Raw genomic sequence first — 18,256 nt, 5'->3', positions numbered from 1 at the left:
GCTGGTACCCCCAGCCTAGATGCCTCCTGGTCCCCAGCGTACCTTTCTCCCTCCCTGTGGCAAATGCAACTATCCCTGATCACCTTTCCCGGTCAGTGACTATCCTAGACCCTGGCTGACAGTGCAGGGGCAGCTCCAGAGCCTTCTACAGAACTGAAAAGTGGGTGTCTGACCTGGGGAGGGCCACCTGAGCAGTACCCTGAACCATCCATCTGCTTCAGGATCTTGGTCATTTCATGCGTGACCACTCTTCTGCTGCAGAAGAGTTGTGACTTGCAGGGATTTCTGCTTGGGTCTTTACCCAGGTCAGCACAGCAACCGGGGGCAGCCTCTGCTGAAGGGAAGATGAGTGTGGACCTCCTCCCTGCTCCAGGGACAGGCTTCCCCATTTGGACCCGGTGTCCAGCATCACCTATCTGTTTCTCAGAGATGAATGTCCAGCTATGCAAACTTCCCACTGAGGGTCAGCCCACATGTGAGGTTGCATCCCTGGCACAGGGAGGCCTGGACTTACTGCTTCCTTCAGGACCTGGCCCAGAGCTTTTAGGGGGTGTCCACAGAGCCAATACTGCAGGCACCATGCCCTCTTAGGCACTGAGTGGGGAACAGATCAGGTGGCAGCTCAGGGCCCCTAACAGAAGCTCTCAACTCTTGATGAGCAAGAAGGGAATGTGAGGGTGAGCACTGGGTGAGGTTGGAGTGGGCAACAGCCACACAGCGGCCCCAAGAGGCCTTTCTGCTCTCTTATACAGATGAGGAAACTGAGACTGAGAGCTACGTCACCCTGTGCAACCAGAAGTGATGGATAAGAATTGAAACCAGACTAGGCATGAAGCTCACGGCCTCTCCCTTCTCCACTCTCTCTCAGGACAGTGTCATGGGTCAAAACAATAATCCTTTCTTTACATTTTTTATAAGAAGGAATATTTTGAGAATGTAACTGTTACACATAAGTGAAAAAATCAAATAGCACCAAGAAGCTGCAGAGCGAGCAGCCTTCCCCACCTCCCAGCCCCTCCCGAGGTAGCCCTTGTCCCCTTTTGCAGATTGACTTTAAAAGGCGAAGATGCCACTGGGCTGCCTGGGTAGTCACTGATGGGAAGGACCTGAGTCATTTTGAATGTATTCAAGGAGGCATAGTGTGTTCATTTACATTGTTACAAAGATTGTAGCAGAAAAAGAAAAAAAAAAGTGTTCGCTGCTTAAGAGACTTCTTTCTGGTCATGGAACCTCAATTTAGACACTGGGATTACTCAGGATGCCCAGTCCAAAGAGGGAGTGAGGTTGTGCTTTGAGTGGGGAGGCTGGGCACTTTGGGGCTACAGAGACAGAGGTCAGGTGTCATAGTAGTGGGCTCAGCCTGGCTCTGGGCTTCCTCCCTTTCTGGGCTTCAGGTCTCTAGAAGTAGAAATACTTCTGTGTCAGTTTCGTGGAAAATGTCAAAGGCCTCTCTTGATGGCCACCATCATTTTAACCCACAGTCCCAAGCTCTGGTTCTTAAGTGTGACACCTCCAAACTGTTGGTGTGTCAATGTCCCTGTGGCGCCCCACTCTGGACCTCCACAGCCTCTGCTCTGACACAAGGACAGTGGAATATTCCAGGGGACTCTCTCCTCTCACTTTGCAGTTTAATGATTTGCTGCTTCTCCCTCTCTCTCCAACCTTATGTGAGTCTCTGGGTCTGCACCAAATACCAATATATCTGCCCTTGGTAGCTGGCTTCTGGCCCTTTCTTTGAAAAAGAACTAACTAGGCCTTATGCACTTGGTATAGAACACCTGAGGGTGGGAGATGGAAGGCCCGGGGGACTATCAGTTCGTCTGACCCATAAGGATATGGGGCCCCAGGATCACAGAGGAGTTGAATGGGGGCCTGGACAGCCTCCTCCCAGTGTTGTGGTGGCCCCCTTCCCTGCAGCCTTGTCAGGGTGTTTGTCTGGCAGGAGCTGTCCGGAGGCTAGGCCCTGTCCTGCAGTACCCAGTGGTGTGGGAAGGGTCCAGGCTTCCTCCCATCACTGGCCGTCTGCCCAAGGCCTGGCTACTGGCTGGATACTGAGTGTTTATGGGCGATTAATTGGCTCTCTCTTTCTCCCTGTCTGTTTCTGTCTGTCTCTTGCCCCGTATTCTACTCCCCAGGGGGGCTTTCTCTGTGGTCCGACGCTGCGTCAAGCTCTGCACCGGCCATGAGTATGCAGCCAAGATCATCAACACCAAGAAGCTGTCAGCCAGAGGTAGGGCCCAGGGGTGTCAGTGTGGCCATGGTTGGGCTGGGCAGGGGCTTGGGAGGGCTGTGGACAGGGCAGTGGATCCCTCCTAGGCTTGGCCAGTGTTTAGCTTGGCCTGGCCAGCAGTTTCACACATGGATGGAGCAGACTTCAGAGTTCGTGGAGTAGAGGTTGTATGTGGGGCGGGGGGTGAAGGGGTGCAGGAGTATTAAGGCCTTGAAGGCGTCTCTGGCTGAAGGATGTGGGGGTCCTCATCCTCAGGTTCAGGATGCACCTTCACTCGTTGGTTGGGTATCCCTGGAGCCCCCACGTGGCCTCCCCTTCCCAAGTCTATTTGATTTCTGTTCTCAGAGCTGGAAGGATAGATGCTCATGGTGCTAGGCACTGTAGTGCTTTTCCCAAGGACTGTGGCCAAGGAGAAGCCAGTGACTCCAGGTGAAAGACAGGGCTGCAGTCAACGTCCACCCTCTGCCTCTGTGGCCAACTTGGCATACGACAGGCAGTTTCTTAACTGAGTCTTCTGAGCAGGAGAACAGTGCATCCACTTACCCTGGGGAGAGCTCTGAAGACTGCAGGCATGGGAAGAAGGGTCTTGCCTGGTGCTTGCCGGGGCAGCTCTAGTGCATCATGGGCCTCTCAAGACCTGCTGATGATGGAGCAGACAGATCTTTGTCCTCATGGGGGTGTTTTCAGGCAAGCTGACAGAAAACAAAACCAGAAGTCAGTGTACAGCAAGTTCCATGGTGATGGGCACAGATCTGAACGGGGAGTGCGTGGACCCCAGGTAGGGCTCTGGATAGAGTCCTCAACATGGCAGGGCAGCAGGAATGCAGGTGTGGTGGGTGGCTATCTCAGTGAGATGGCAGCACCATGTCACCCCTCCCCTGCTGGAACACTGCCAGCAACCTTGTTGAACATCTGGACACAAATTTTGGCTACCTGGGACCAGGGGGAGCTGCTTTTGGGGTGTGGGCCTGGGTGAACCCTCTCTTGGGATTCTGCATGGGCTAGATGTGGACCACTGGCCATTGGTGAGCTCTGCTGGCCTCTCTTGGGCCTGGCTTGTGGTAGGGTGGGTGGGTGGGGCTGTGTTCCAGGTTCTGGGGCTGTGAGCTTCATTTTTCTCTGTCAAAACACAGTGCTGGGGCTGGGGATATGGCTCAAGTAGTAGAGCGCTCGCCTGGCATGCGGGAGGCACTGGGTTCGATCCTCAGCACCACATAAAAATAAAATAAAGATATTGTATCCATCTAAAGCTAAAAAATAAATATTAAACCAAACAAAACAAAACACAGAGCTGCTCGGGAACCTGTGATGCTCAGGGTGATCCCACAACCAGTGTGGTGCCAGTTCCTGGGCTGTGGGTTCTCAGGCCAACCTCTCTGAGGCGAGGACACTCCCTGCTTGTCAAGGGCACCATGGAGAAGAGCTCTGTGATACAAAGCAGGCTTAGATGTGTGTGTACAAGTATATGTGTGCCTATATGCATGTGTACACCTGTCTCTGTGTGTCTGTGTGTGCATTAGTGTGGCTGTGTGGAGCGGTGTGTGCATGTGCGTGTGTGTACATAACTGTACGTATTTGTCAGCCTGTTGGAAACTGGGTGTTTTCTCCAGTGGAGCTTCCAGAATAGTTGGTCTTGCACTTAAGCTGTGAGCAGCCCAGGCACAGTGGGGACTCTGAAGGGTCCTCCTAGTTCCTATACAGGAAGATACTTCAGCCACTCCAGGGGACTGCTGCAGGATGGATGGGAGTGGCCCAGGGGGCAGTAGGTGAGGTGAGGGCAGTGCATTCTGAAGGTCAGCTTTGATGCGCTCTGGACATTGTCTAAGTGTGTTGTAGGTGGCAACAATGCTGGCTGGGGTGCTAGGTAGGCAGATGTTACCAAGAGCACGTGGCTGGGAATCACTGGCTGTCAAGAGGTCTAGCCAGGGTCCTGGAGCCTCTGAGTACACAGACCTTGGGATGGGCTGTTGTGTGTAGGATATAAGATGGGGAGCATCTCTCTGCTGTCCACTGCCCCTCTGTCTCAGGGAGATGTGAATCAGTGTGGATTGACCCACAGCTTCGTGGGGATGCTTCTAGACTGAGCCCCAGGCACAGGGATGACAAGCAAGAGTAGCAGGAAGCAGATCATGCCTCAAGTGGTTGCCAAGTCATGAATGTGGGTAGTGGGGTACTCTCTTCTGTGAGATGTAGATGGCAGGGTTGGCCTGCCCTGTGAGGGCTGGGCAGGATGGGGACCTGCACTAATATCCTAAGAAAAAGTTTAGATGAGCCGCTGGCCACTCTTAGATCTCTGTCCATCTAGGAGGGGTCCAGCAGTGGGATCCCTGAGCAGGTCTCAGCCAGAACATACAGCTTGGAGTGGTGATGTGGGGTTTCCCTGTCCAGAGTGTCTTGGCTTTATCTTAGGCCCACATCTTGAGCTTCTGGGCAGCCCTGAGTCCTGGGACCCTGCTCCCCATTTTAGGCCGTGTGTAGAAGCCCTGGCTCCTATAGCCACCAAATGATCATGCAGAGGGATGAGCCCTCATGTCCCTTTTACCTAGCTGTGTCTTGGGGGCCTTGTTTCCTTCATCAGCACGCATTGTATCCCCAAGCCCCTGAGTATGTGACTGTGACTCTGCCTCCATTTCAGAGTTAAGGAAGCTTCAAGTGTCCAGGGGCCTTGCTGGACTTTGGGTCTGGCAGCTACCCAGTGCAGCCACTCTGTCCCACTCCCGGAATAAAGACACCAGGCCGAGCTCATGTCTTCCAGCCTCACAGTATTGTCAAAATTAACACAGAGTGTTGCTGTATGCACGGTGCCAGAATTCAGGAAGCTTCCACATTCTCTGATGTTTGGTGGTCAGCATGATGGGGACCCAGGTATAAAGTGTGCTTGGGGTTTCTTGTGGAAGGAGGAACATGAAACTCAAGCACTTGGAGTTTCTTGGGTGCCTCACCTCCTTCCTTCTCTTGAGTGTTGTGGTGTTCATCCCTCCCTTTCTCAACTGTTTGCCACATTGTCATTTCATCCACCTGCGTCTGAGTCTGACATGGGTCACACTGCTGGCATGACCTGCCTTGTGCTCAGGGTGTGTCAGTGTGGTGGATTTGTTCCCACTGTCATGCGATGTTCTGTTGAGCAAGGGCTGCTATTTTTCCAGCTCTATGTTGGCTCCTGACCACATTAGCAGGCCCACCGAAGTCCCACACACAGGCGATGCTCAATAAAACCTGTGACTGAATTGTTTGTCAAAAATGTTGGTAGCCAGCAGGACACGTTGGCACACACCTGTAATCCCAGTGGCTTGGGAGGCTGAGGCAGGAGGATTGCAAGTTCAAAGCCAGCCTCAGCAAAGGTGAGGCATTGAACAATTCAGTGAGACCCTGTCTCTAAATAAAATACAAAATAAGGCTGGGGATGTGGCTCAGTGGTCAAGTCCCCCTGAGTTCAATCCCGGGTACTCCACACCCAAAAATGTTGAGAGCCAGTCAATTTAATATTTTAAAAGCCTTTTTTATTAGCCTGGAAACTAGAATCCATAAATGGCTGGGATTTCTTCCTGACTTTTCATCCATCTGTGAGGGATAGCAGCTACCCTCATCCTCTCTGGGTTCTCATAGGGGTCTCCAGAAGCCCTGTCCACTCAGATGAGTGGCCCCAAATGCACATCCCAAGGAGACACATGTGTGAGCCTGTCCCTGTGTGGTCCTGGCAGAGCCCCAGCACCGTGCTGCTGGCCTCTTCTGTGAGTCACCTTATTCCTGCCAGCTTCTCAGCCTAAGGACCATGTGATACATCAGATACCAGCCTCCTGATCCTTCTGCACTTTCACTATCACCTGCAGGCTTGCTCAAGGCCACAGTGTGCCCAGACAGACCCTTACTTATATAACAGCTTTTTACCAAGGACATGGTGATGCCAAATACACCCTGAAATAGGCAGCTATAGCCCATTGTGCTGGGTGGCGGGGGGCTGAGGGGGGTTCCCAGGAGACTGGATAGTCATCTAGAAGTTACATTGGATGGGACTTGAAGGAGTAGGAGTTTCTTAGGCTCAAGCAGGAAACCAACTGGGTGTAATTCCATGGCATTAGGCAGTTCCTCTAAATTGAACCCACACCCCCTATATATACCCTTAAAGTGCACCACAAGTTGGGAGGATTGAGAAAAGTAGAAATCTGAAACCCCAGGCATGCATGTTTTGCTCTTTCTTACTCCCCAGACCCCACCTTGCAAGTGGCCAGCTTGCCTGTGCTGCTTCCTGACCAACAATGCCCAAGACCCCTGTGAACCACGTAGGCTGCTGGGATGAGCTGCCTGTGTGCAGTATGGGAATGCCAGGCCATCCTCCTGCCCATCGCTTCTCTCAAGCCCTGTGCCTGGCCACATTTTCATTTGATACAGGCTGGGCTGGATGAGGGGGCAGGGCTGGAATTCTATGTAGCCACAGGCCAATCTTCCCAAATGATTTCCTTCCCTACTGTCTTCTTCCTGTACAGTCACTCTCAGGGCCAGGGAAGTTCCCTCTCCACAGGGCAGGCTGACCCTCGCTGTTTTATCCCCTCCAGATCCTCCCACCTTTGTCCAGCCCTGCCATTTTCTTGGACATTTTTTTTAGTCCTATTTAACTTTTTATCATGGAAAATTTCTGACATTCCCAAATACAGAGAAAATAACAGAATGATTTTCAGCTTTAGCGTTTAGCAGCTCTTAGCCAGTTTTGTTTGTACCCCAGAACCCAGACCATTTGGCATCTCATCCATGTTTCAGCATGTGTTCCTAGCAGAAAAAGGATTCTAAAAACATAGCCACAGTTGCATTATCCCTCCTAAAACCAGCAGTAATTCCTTATCAAATATGTATCAAATCATGCATCCCTGTTTCTGTTTCTAATAGTTCTCTGGTTTTGCCAGAATTGCAGGCCGAACCTTACAGCTGGTCGTAGGCTCCTGGAACTAAGGCCTTCCTCCAAGAACATCCCTGAGTGGCTGTCTTATCACAGCTGTTGGTCCCAGTGCAGCCACCCAGCTATAGACAATGCTATCAGGGAGCCCAACAAACCCTGCTGAATCTGGTTTCCAGGGATACCCATCCCTTTGAGGTTGAAACCTGGGGATCCAGGAGATGATCCAGAACCAGGCTTGCCTTGACTGCTGTGGGCTCTGCCTCACTTTTCCTTTCTGTTCCTCCAGACTGCCTCCCAGGGATTGGTGGTGACAGTGCTGGAGGGTTCACTAACTCCTCAGGGGAGGACATCACGGAGCTTCCTTTCTTGTCTCCTTCAGCAGACAGAATCCTGCCACCACTGCCAATTTGGTCTGAGGCTTTCTGTCCAGTGCCTTCTGTGGCCACCTACCCTTATAGGGACTCAAGGCTCCCCTGGTGTTCCCCAGACCCTTTGAGCTTCCCTGAGGGGGTGATGGGAGGGGGCAAGAGAAAGGGTCTTGGGGCTGAGTCTTAGCTTCATAGTGAGATGTCTCACCTCCAGGTAAATGTCTGGTGCCAACTCTGGCTGCCCCACTGTATGACCTTGGCAGGTTGTTTAGCCACCCTACCCTCAGTTTCCCCAACCAGAAAATGAGAATACTGTCTGCTCAGAGGGATGCACCAGTTGCCTGAGTGTGGTCATGCTCCACAGGGGCCCTCTTTTCACTTTGCCATCCCCCTTCATGGCCAGACAGCAAGATACCCTGCTTCTGAGGACCTCACAAGGTGTCCTCATGGTTGGGGTGGGGAAGGGAATGCTACCTCTATAGCCTGTACCATTCCAGTACCATTTGCAGACTCCATGATCTGTCCTGGATCCCCTTGCTAAGGAGCTTCCCAGGCCCTGGGATAGTGGCCCAGGACATTTCTCCACTGAGCAAGTACACATGCAGCTGGTTCATCTGGTGGCTTTCCCAGCTTCCAACTCAGAGCCTAGTTGGAAGTTGCTATGCTTCTGATGTCCACCTGGCCCTAGGCTCTCTGCCTGGCTGACTCTGCTTCAATTGGGGTTGAGGCTTTTATGAAATGGTTTTGCCCAGTTATTCTAGAAGAGAGGAGGGGGGACCCAGAGAACAGGGCTAGAGAGGAAGTTCTAGAAGCCTGCCCATCACCTTTATTTCAGCCCTTAAATGAATCTAGTGCAAATGTGGGAGCCTCGATCTTCCTCGGCATTACTAAGACTGTGGGGAATGCTGTGTCCCCACACCTGCTGTGTTTAGGGCCATCCAGGACCCAGAAGACACAGCCGTAATCCTTTGAGGCCCTGCAGTAAGGAAGAGGAAGCTGGCCTGAACACAGAAAAGCCACAACCACCCAGTAATTGGCACCATTCAGGATCACACCCACAATGCCAAAGGTGGTAACAGTTGGATTTTTAAAAATTTAATACTTAATTAAATAGAGGATTGTGAGACATTCAAAATCTGTGAATGTACTGAATAATTAGAGATTATTAAACAATTGTTAACAAAAGCAGCTAGAGGAAAATTAATTGACTAGGGGTAAAGAGATCATTAGGCACATGAGTCTTAGAAACATTTTTTGTTGTTGTCTCCCCCACCATCACCATTGTCACACTAAATGACTGCTCTTTTGGGGGTGGTTTTGTTGTGGCTTTGTGGATGCCTGTGTGGAAGTGAGTGGCATGCTCACTGGCACACTGCTCAGGAAGCAGGTGCAGAGGTGACCCCTGGTTAGTGGGAGCACACAGTGTGATCATGGGATGGGAACCCTGCCCTGGACGGGCCCCTTGGCTCGAGTCAGGATTTATATGTGCCCTCATCATGCAGCCACACTGCTGCTTAGAGATCCCACGCCCATAAGGTCAGTGTACAGCTTCCTACAGAAGCTGAACAACACTCAGGGTCCTACAACTGGGAGTTAGCAAAGCCTGAGTGTGAAGGTCTCTAAGTTTCTCCCAGCTGAGGCAGACAGAGGTTTGGTCCAAAGTGTGTGTGGTTGGGTGGGAGGGGGTGAGGGTGTGGGGGTGTTCACAGGTGGGGTGCACAGGGATGGCAGACCTTCCCGGTGAGGGGCTCACATCATTGGTGAGCCTGACATCACTAGTGGGCTGATCTCACAGGTGGATTTGCCTCACAGGTCAGGAGATTCAGGCTCACCGAATGCCTCTTCTCACCCATGGTCCCATGTCCAGCTGCCTTTCAAGCCCTTGGCCTCCCCAAATCTTACATGACCCCCTGCTGCTTTAGGGGACACACCCGGCTCCGTGGTGATGGGGAAGAACTGTCCTAATGTCTCTCGGGCTCCAGGGCTGAGCCCACACCCCAGGATGGGAAAGGCTTGGAGTGGAGATCGGCATCCCACCAGTAACCTGCCTGGGACTGTAACCTCGGGGCTCTTGCTGCAGCCGGCAATGCGACTTCCTCTGGCCCCACGGCGACCCGCAGCCAAAAATGACCCCTACCCAGGGGGATAAGAGTGCGGTCTCGGAATCGGCGGAACTGGGTTAATAGAGACGCGGCGCCGCAGTGCAGGGCAGCTGAGCATGCGCGGGAGGCGGTGCCCTCCCCTCTCAGGGACCCTCCCCTCCCCTCCCCTCCCCTCCACTCCTCCCCTCCTTTATCTTTTAGGCCCAAGACCCGCCTCTCATCGCCTCTCCTCCCTGGCTTAAATCTCCTCCCTTTCCCACTGCCCGCCACCCACCCGCGGCGCTTAGCCTGAGGGGAGTGAGGGAAGCTAACCGTTTTCCAGGGATTTGGAGGGTGTGTAGGGGTGGGTGACGGGTGACCCTCCCCCTGGAGACCGCCCCCTTCTCACCCCAAGGGTTAATCTTTAACTGTGCGGTCCTGTTGCCAAAACTTGGATTTATGCGGTGGGGCAGGTACAGGATACCCTGTGGGCAGGTGTAGAGGGAGTTGGAAGGGGAGGTGGGGGCCTGGTGGGGGTGCCCGTGAACATAGTGGGGTGAACCACCAGGAACAATTAAGAAAACCAAGCTGGGGTTGCCCGATTTAGCAGTTAAATTTAAATTTCAGATATACAATGAAAAAATCAGCAAAAGTATGTTTCATATTGCATGGGACATACTTATTCTAAAGTTTTAATTAAGAATTTTGTCTGAAATTCAAATTTACCTGGGCATCTGTGTTTTATCTGGCGCTGGGAACAAGGCTGGGAAGAGGACTGGTTTTCATAGTCCTCTCAAATTTATTTTGGCTAAGTCCACAGCTTGTGAAAATAAGGCCCCAGAGGAGGATCAAAGTGGGGAGAGGTCATGGCAGGGTGTCCTGGTTCTTGGTGGCCTCATCTGTGAACTGAAGAGAAGGTGGGGAGCCTCAGGCCACCTGCCCACTGGTTCTGGAATGAGGCTGCTGATGTGAACAGAGTCCTACAGGCCTGGGAGTGGCTGGCCTGTATCCAGTATCAGGTTTCTGTGCCCCTTGATCCCTGGGATGCACCATGAACTGTCTGCAAGAGCAGTGCCCACCCCATTGGGTTGAGTGGGGAGCTAAAGGGAGGAATCCTGAGCCTGGGGGTGGGTGGAGCAGGGTGAAGAGCTGACTGGCCCTAGTTATCAGAGGGTCCATCCATGAACTTGAAGGCCCTCCTAGTATCATTTTGTCAGCTGTTCTTGGGATCCCATATATGCATCTCACCTTCTTGCTGGACTAGGAGCTGGTGGTTGAGCCACTTCAACTCTAGAGCTCACAAGAAGCCCCTGAAGGCAGCTTAAGCAAGGAACCTGCTGGGGACTGAATTCTGGACCTTCCTGCATCAGTCTTCTCTTTAAAATTGGTGGGAGATTGACCTCAATGTCTTCACGGCTGGTTTAAAGCTGACATTCCCCAAATCTGGAGTGATCCTGCTCACATCCCATGCCCACACCAGGAGATGAGCACAGGATCACAGGGGCTGAATGGGTGAGGCTGTGGGCCCAAGTTTGAGGCCTGGTTCTACGGTGTGGTAGCAGGTTACCTCTCCTTTGCTTTGACTTTAGATCCGCCCAGTGAGGGTGGGGGCTGCCCAAGGCTGTGCTGTGTACCTAGTAGGTCCTTACCTACCTATTATGTAGGTAAGGGGATTGAAAGGTTAGGAGAGGGGTTTTGTGATGATTCAGTTCAAGGACTGGGCTGATGTGGTGAGTGGAAGGGTGGGGGAACATGCATGTCCCAGACCACCTGGGTAAGAGCAGCACAGTACCAGGTCTGAGGCCTGGGGAAGGACGTGGGTGAGCGGTCCCAGTTTGGTTAGTGAATAATCTGGAGAGCTGAAAACCCAGACTGAGCCCACATGGGAAGTAGCCACGGAGAAACTGGAAAGCACAGAGGTGCCCCTCACCCTGCAGGTAGCCCCTGTCCTGGATAACAAGCACACATGGGTCATGATGCTTCCATGTTTGTGTGTGGACAAGGGGAGCCCTTGCCCCAGTTCTACAGTGGAGTGGCCAGTGCCACCAGCTAGTGTTACTCTATCGTATGCTGAAGACCCTAAAGTCTCAGGCCTCTCCCGTGAAGACAGAAGCAACCTTGAGAGAGGGAAGCTGAGACAATGGCAGATGCAGGGGGCCAGGGTCATCTCCCTGCCCCCATGGAAGTCCGGAGTTATAGGTGCTGACTGCATGTTGGCCTCAGCTGGCAGGAGCTCCAGCTGCCTGCGCCCCTGGAATTCCCTGGCTACATGACCAGCAAGGGCTCAGATCTTTCTGGATGGTATAGAGAGGGTTACTTAGGGGGAAGTTAGAGACCAGTTCAGCCAGTAAAGGATGAGGGGATTGTGAAGAAGCTCTGGCAAGGGCAGGTGGTTAGTGTGCTGGACTGTGGCCCTGTGGCCTTAGTTTCTGGGTCTCTTCTGTTGTTTTTTTTCCCTTTATCCCTTTCACAGTCAGAAGTGCTCCCTGGCCTCACAAATGCAGGCTTCTGGTTGGGTTGGGTCTCCAGGCATCCAGTCTTGTATGCGTGGGAATATCTGGGCAGTTGTCCTAGTCACTGGAAAGGACAAGAAGAATGTGGATAGTGTTGGGGGCAGAGGCAGAGGTTGGGCACAAGACCTTTGCAGTGAGAAGCTCTGGGCAGGACTGCTTCCTTGGAGAGAACCCCTGTGGCCACATGTTGAGAGCAAGGTTGTGACTGGGTGAGTCCTGAATGCTGGGGGCTGTCACCCTTGGAAATTCCTGATCTGTACTTCATGGGCATGGGTCATGGTGCAGAGTCCTTAGTGCAGAATCACAGCTCCCCTGACATCCCTGAAGGAGACTGAGGTGGCCCATGATTGTGAGCAGGTGGGCTGGGCTGGGGCCTGGGTGTGAGGAGAGTCCACCCCCAAGTGTAGACTTCTGGCATGAGACTGGTAGAGGAGAGAGCTGCCAGCTAGCTCTCGTCCTCACACCCTGATGCACAGAGGTGAAGATGGAAGTCCTGTTCCAGGGTTATGGGGTTGACACTGGACAGATGAAATGGACAATAGAACATAGTCACATGCATTTAGAGGGGGAGACAAGGATGTTTCACCCTCAGGGTCCCTCAGGGCTGTCAGGGCTACTCTTGAGAGTGGAGTGAACCAGCAGGGCTGGGGGAGGCTGGCTTTGTGGTAACTAGAGGGAGAGGTGGCCCTGGGTATCCGCAGGAAGATGTGATTAACTAGTTTGAATAATTCCATGGGTTGCGGGGTACTGTAGTCACTGCTTTCAAATCAGCAGAAACTATGCTTGGTCCTGTGAGGAGGTGAGTTGCCTGCTAATCCCCAGTAACAGAGTCAGGAGGGGCCATCTGGTTAGGCCGTTGGAGGCCTTCCTGGTTTCTCTGGATGTCAAGGCAGCGCATAATATTGGCCCTAACTTTGGCCTCACAAATGCCACCACTTGGCAGTAAGTGAGCAGGAATTCCAAGCCACATCTCTGTTTCAAAGCCAAGCTTCACCCACATGTTAGAGATGGTTCTCATTCTGAAGAGGGCACTGGGTGTGAGGCATCAACTGCAAGGACAAATGACCTCACAGAGGGGAGGCACTGGGAACCCCCTGCCACGAAGCCCGAGAGTGGCCACACTTTAGTCCACATGCCTGGGCTGCAGAATGCCAGTCACCCCATGTGACTTGCAGATAGTTCAGAGGCCTGTAGCTCCGCTGGGGATGATATTCCTGTGCAGAGGGCAGGATGCGTGTGGTAGTCAGTGTCCCTTGAAGCCCTACTCCTCTCCTCTGTTCTAATGGGGTGGCAGGCAGCTGCAGGGCATGCACACAGGCGCCTCCAGCCTCATGGTGAAGCTGTTGGCTGAGCTGTCACGTTAATTGCTGGCTGCCTAGTTACTTTCTTAAAACACGCACAGAAATCCACAGTGAGATCCTCCTCTCTTCCCTCATTGGTCTGCCATCCTTCAGCCTCCAGCAGCTACACAGACCCAGCGAGATTCCAATGACCCCTGGTGCTGGAGGCCGAGCAGGAAAGGGGTATCTGCCTCCATTGCCCATCTCCTCAACATTGCCTCCATCTCTGCCTACAGACGCGCCCTGACACCCTGACACTCTCAGCCCTGTGGGAAGGAAGGTGGAAAGGGCTGCTGGCTTCCCACCCAATGCACACTCTATGTGGGGCTGCAGTGAGTCATCGTCTCCCCAGCTTCTCCTCCACCTGGCCTCCTTGCATCTGTACCCCATCTGAGAGTTGGGGGATGTAATGGCCTTGCCTTGTTGGGTACGGGAAGTCTCTCCCAGGTCTGCCTAAAGCCAATGCTCAGCAAGCAAGCTGTTACTCTGAAGGGCCTTGTAGGACTCTGTTCACTCTCAGGAGCCATTTTTCTTTCAGGAGAAATTTCCAGTATCTGCCCATGATCTCCTTTCAGCCCTGCCCCAGCTGCACCCCAATACTGGACAGTCAGGCCATGATGAATGGCCAGAGCTGAACAGAGTCCAGACTAGCTTAACTCCCTATAAAACACTCCAGGGAGTCTGGGGAAGGAGCTGCCTGGAGCCCTCACTTGGCTGATATTCTTCATGAAGAATGAAGCTTACCCCTACCTGGCCACCCCCTCTCAGTATTGGCCCTTAAATCTGAACTCACTTTTTTTTTCTGGCCAGTTCCTTAACCCTGGGGCCTGGGGCTGCTGGACAGGACTTTGCCAGCAGGGTGTGGAGGCCAGGCCTGGAGCAAAGATCCAGGATGTCCCATGTATTTCAGCCCAGCATCTTACCACCACAGTAGGCTAGCCATTGGGTTCCTGATTGGGATGCATGAGTTGAAGTATGCTGGTACAAGACAGTGCTTAGGAAGCCCTCAGTTGTTCTATATGATGTGATGTTCTATACCTTCTAAGAGGCTGGAAAGCTGAGACAGGTGGGAAGGTGGGCAGGACCCTGGGTGACAGGGGTTAGTAGTTTTGCCATGTGCTAAAGATACAGGGAGTAGGATCCTGACCCCACCACCACAGTCTGAAGTGTTGAACAGATGCAGGTCCAGCTCCTGGGGGGATTATAGGACGAGACCTGGGCCCAGGAAGAGTCCCTCTCTGCTGTGGCCCTTGTCTCCTTTGCATGGGAACAGCAATGCTGCCCTCACCCTTTTAAACTGAGGCCCCCAGTGAGATTTAGATGAACTGCAAATTTTTGGCCCTTCATCCCAGAACTCAGTGTTGAGCTGTGTCCCAGTTTACTGGCAGTGCCTGAGTCCTCGAACATGACCCTGGCTTTTAGGGTACCTCTAGTTACTGTCCCTATCACCATAGGCTGACACACAAGTGGACCTGCATCTCCTCAGCCTTGATGGTATTGGTTCTGGGCTCACACTTGCAAGGGCTGGTTCAGACTAGGGGAGTAGAGCCTTGACAGCCACTGAAAGGCCCTCCCTACCCTTCCAAGTCCAGGCCAGGACAGCTGGAACAGGGCCTTATTGCTGCTCCCACCAGAAGATCCATGTCCCTGGGCTCTTCCCAGCCAGGCTGCCTATCATTGAGCATCTCTCCAGGGCCCGAGACCCCCTGGTACTGGCAGGGGCTCCCCAGTGAAGGGATCTCTTGGGGTTGCTAGCAGCATCCTGGGTTGAGGCAGGGCTGACAGGAAGAGTGGGTATATCCTTGAGCATCTACCATGAGCTAGACATGGTGGGTGCCCTGCACACACAATTTCATGCTGAGTCCAGCACAATACTTTGGGACCAGACATCATATTGTTCCCAACATCTAGATGAGGCCCGGAGAGTGGGCATCACTTGTTCTAGGCTAAAAAGCAGGCAGGACTTACAGCATCTGTGCAGCTCCATGTGGGCTCGGGTCCCAGGCGACCCTGATTGGGACAGCTCCCGCCCCCACCTCCCCACAGGCTCTGATCCCCACAATCCTAGAGGCTGAGATTGTGCACGGTGGGTGTGGGTGTGGGTAGGCCTCACTTCTCCCCATCCTGCCCTTCCTCCACTCCACCCAGTGTCCTCCCATGACAGCCTGCAGCTGGCAGGGCTGGGTGCCACCCACATCCCTCCTGTCCCCTGCATGCTGGCTCCTCTCACCACCCCACCCCTCTCTGCTGTGAGTCACCCCTGCCAGAGAGCAGATGGGGGCATGAGAATGAAACTTAGTGCTGGGGGCCTGGCGTGGGCCAGGGAACCTCCACTTCTCCACCCCTAAACCTCTTCACTCTGGGTAAGGGAAAAGGAAATTATGGAGAATGACCAACAGAGATTCACTAAAAATGTCACCTCAGCTTGTCCTCTGGCCCTGTGATCATGACCTCTGAGTGCCATCCCTCAGGACATAGGAGTCCCTGGAACCACACACTGGCCTGTCTTTGGGATGTCCAATGGGGACTGCCCCTCCTGCCCCCAGGCCCTCATCCTGGGCTCTTCAGACCTGCAGACATTGAACCACTCTCAGTCCTCATCTGTGACTTGTCCTCGTGCTGCAGGTGCAGTTGGGGCAGCCAGGATTTCCTCTCCACTGCCCCCATAGGCTTCTCTTTGTGCCTAACTCAGCTCAAGTGACCTCACCGGAAGTAGACCACCGGAAGGAAACCCCATGAGCTGACCCAGACTGAGGGACACCTCCTGAGGGAGCCCCAGGTGGCCTGAGGAGACACCACCTGAGGGAACCCCCCCCAGGGCACCCATTGCACGGGTTGCTGAGGGAGGGAGACGTGGCAGGTGAGGGGGACTCCATTTGAAGTCTCTCCCTGGCCACTCTGGCCTCTCAGGGCATACTGTAATTAAACAGGTTATTGCCTGTAACTTGCACAGAACAGATGGTGCCTGTTGTGTGGCAGGTGCTCCAGAAGGACAGTCACGTGCCTTGTGCCTGTGTCCTGGCCTTGGACAATTCGGGGCGGCCCCTATTCCTATCATCTTCAGGGTGACAGTAACAGCCCAGAGGAGCCTCTGCTCCCCTCGTCAGCCCCTGGGAACTTCATGTCAAGTCCTCCAGGCCTGTAGGTCAGAAATGGCCATTCTTGGAGCCTTGTGGTCCCTGCTCCTGCAAGGTGGCTGGAGCCTTAGATGATGTGATATCCAGGTGGGCACAGACATGAGTGGTTTGCTGCAGTCTGGCTTCTGCTGTAGGTGCTGTCTGGGGTCCCACTCTGATTTTCAAAAGGCTGAGAGGTGAGGGAGAAGGGTAGCCTTTTCGCAACCCTCACCTGTGCTTTGCGAGTGTTGGGCTGTCTCCTTTTCTTCCGTCACATTGGCCTTGCTGCCCCTATGGCGGCATTTGCAGGAGTGAACATTTGCAGTGTGTGGAGGCTATGGCCTCTAGGCACACACCACCCACCAGCCCACAGAGGCGCATAGAATGCAAACCGAGGACTTCGTCACAGAGCCCATGAGCATCGAGAGAAGGCCTTGACTTTGAGGCCCCGCTCTGCTTGGTGCATGGGGGTGTCTTCTGCAGGAGCTACTGATAGCCCTGCCGTGAGTCACTCAGCGTGGGTGTGCAGGGCTTGGCTGGGGCCACTTCCCTTCCCTTGTCCTTCTGTAGCCCCTGAGCCTTGCCCCCGCACTGGGCCCCCATGCATACTGCTGACCTCAGGGGCACCCAAGATATAGGTCTGGCAGAGCGGATGCCTCCGCGAGCCAGGGCTCTACACTGAGATCATGGCAGAATCACCTAGAAAAGCTTCCAGGCCTCGGCATTCCCCGAGGGTGGAATCTCGGGACTTTGTGCTATCATTAGAATTCAGGCAGGCAGGCGGATAATTGCAGGCTCCAGTTTAGCCTGATCTTTGAGTAAAATTGTTTTTGGCATTTTTTTGTTTTGGGTTTTTTTTTTTTTTTTGATAAGTGCTTTTATGGGGGTATAAATGAATACTGTATTATATCTGTGGGATGTTTCTCTAGTAGGAGGAATAAATAGCACATCTTTTGCCCAAGTTGCTCTGAGCCAGCCCCCTTGGGGAGCAGGTGTGTAATGTGTGTGCACAAGTGTGTGTGTCTGCATATGTGTGTGTGTAGGACTGCTGCCAAAGTGAATGAGCCAGTCCGTCTGTCAGTCACCTTTTTACTTAAATATAGACCCACGCACACATGACCTTGCCTGGTTTGGGATGCCTTCTCACCACGACTGAGCAATTGGAAGGTGTGGATTCAGGATTTCCCTTTCTAAGCTTCACATCAGAGAATGGGGTCTACACTTACACTACTTCCAGGGTTGACCATCACCAAATGGGCCTTTCCGTCCTGGAGATGTTAGGTTCTTCTCTGTCTTCATCTGTGACTTGTCCTCATGACAGGTGTGGTTGGGGCAGCCAGAATGTCCTCCCAGCTGTTGGCTGCACCTCTCCACCACCCCAAAGACTTCTCTTTGTGAATAACTCAGCTGCGTTTCTGGGTGCCTTAGCTTCCATTTCAGCAGGGACTTGGGTGTTATGTTGGAAGACAAGAACGGCGTTTGCTGTGGCAGATGTACAGGTGAGGGAGTGGGGATGTGGGGGCCTCTGGCAGCACGCTGGGATGGGGTCTGACTCCACCCACCTGGAGTCTTGGCTAGTCCCTCTGTTTGGGATACCAGGTGCCTGGGCTGAAAGAAGATGCGACCCAGGTGTGCAGGGCAGGGTGGCTCAAGGATCTGTCCTGGGGGAATGAAGGAAAGCCCTCTGGACGCGTCCCAGAGACATGCCTGTTTGCAG

General features: G+C 53.3%; 1 protein-coding gene across 8 annotated transcripts in view; it reads left to right on the top strand.

Annotated features, from left to right (window-relative positions):
• Camk2b (calcium/calmodulin dependent protein kinase II beta) overlaps positions 1–18,256 on the top strand; it is a 95,602-nt gene that overhangs the window by 36,953 nt on the left and 40,393 nt on the right. For all 8 annotated transcript variants that reach the window (XM_076836588.2, XM_076836550.2, XM_076836578.2 and 5 more), the window contains exon 2: positions 2,136–2,230. In XM_076836588.2, coding sequence (XP_076692703.1) covers positions 2,136–2,230 — 95 coding nt within the window. The remainder of the gene's footprint in view (positions 1–2,135; positions 2,231–18,256) is intronic.

Source organism: Callospermophilus lateralis, chromosome 1 (assembly GCF_048772815.1).
Source record: "Callospermophilus lateralis isolate mCalLat2 chromosome 1, mCalLat2.hap1, whole genome shotgun sequence".
In the NCBI taxonomy this organism is placed as follows: domain Eukaryota; kingdom Metazoa; phylum Chordata; class Mammalia; order Rodentia; family Sciuridae; genus Callospermophilus; species Callospermophilus lateralis.
Note: the sequence above shows the minus strand (reverse complement) of the source record. Positions and strands in the feature narration are given on the sequence as shown.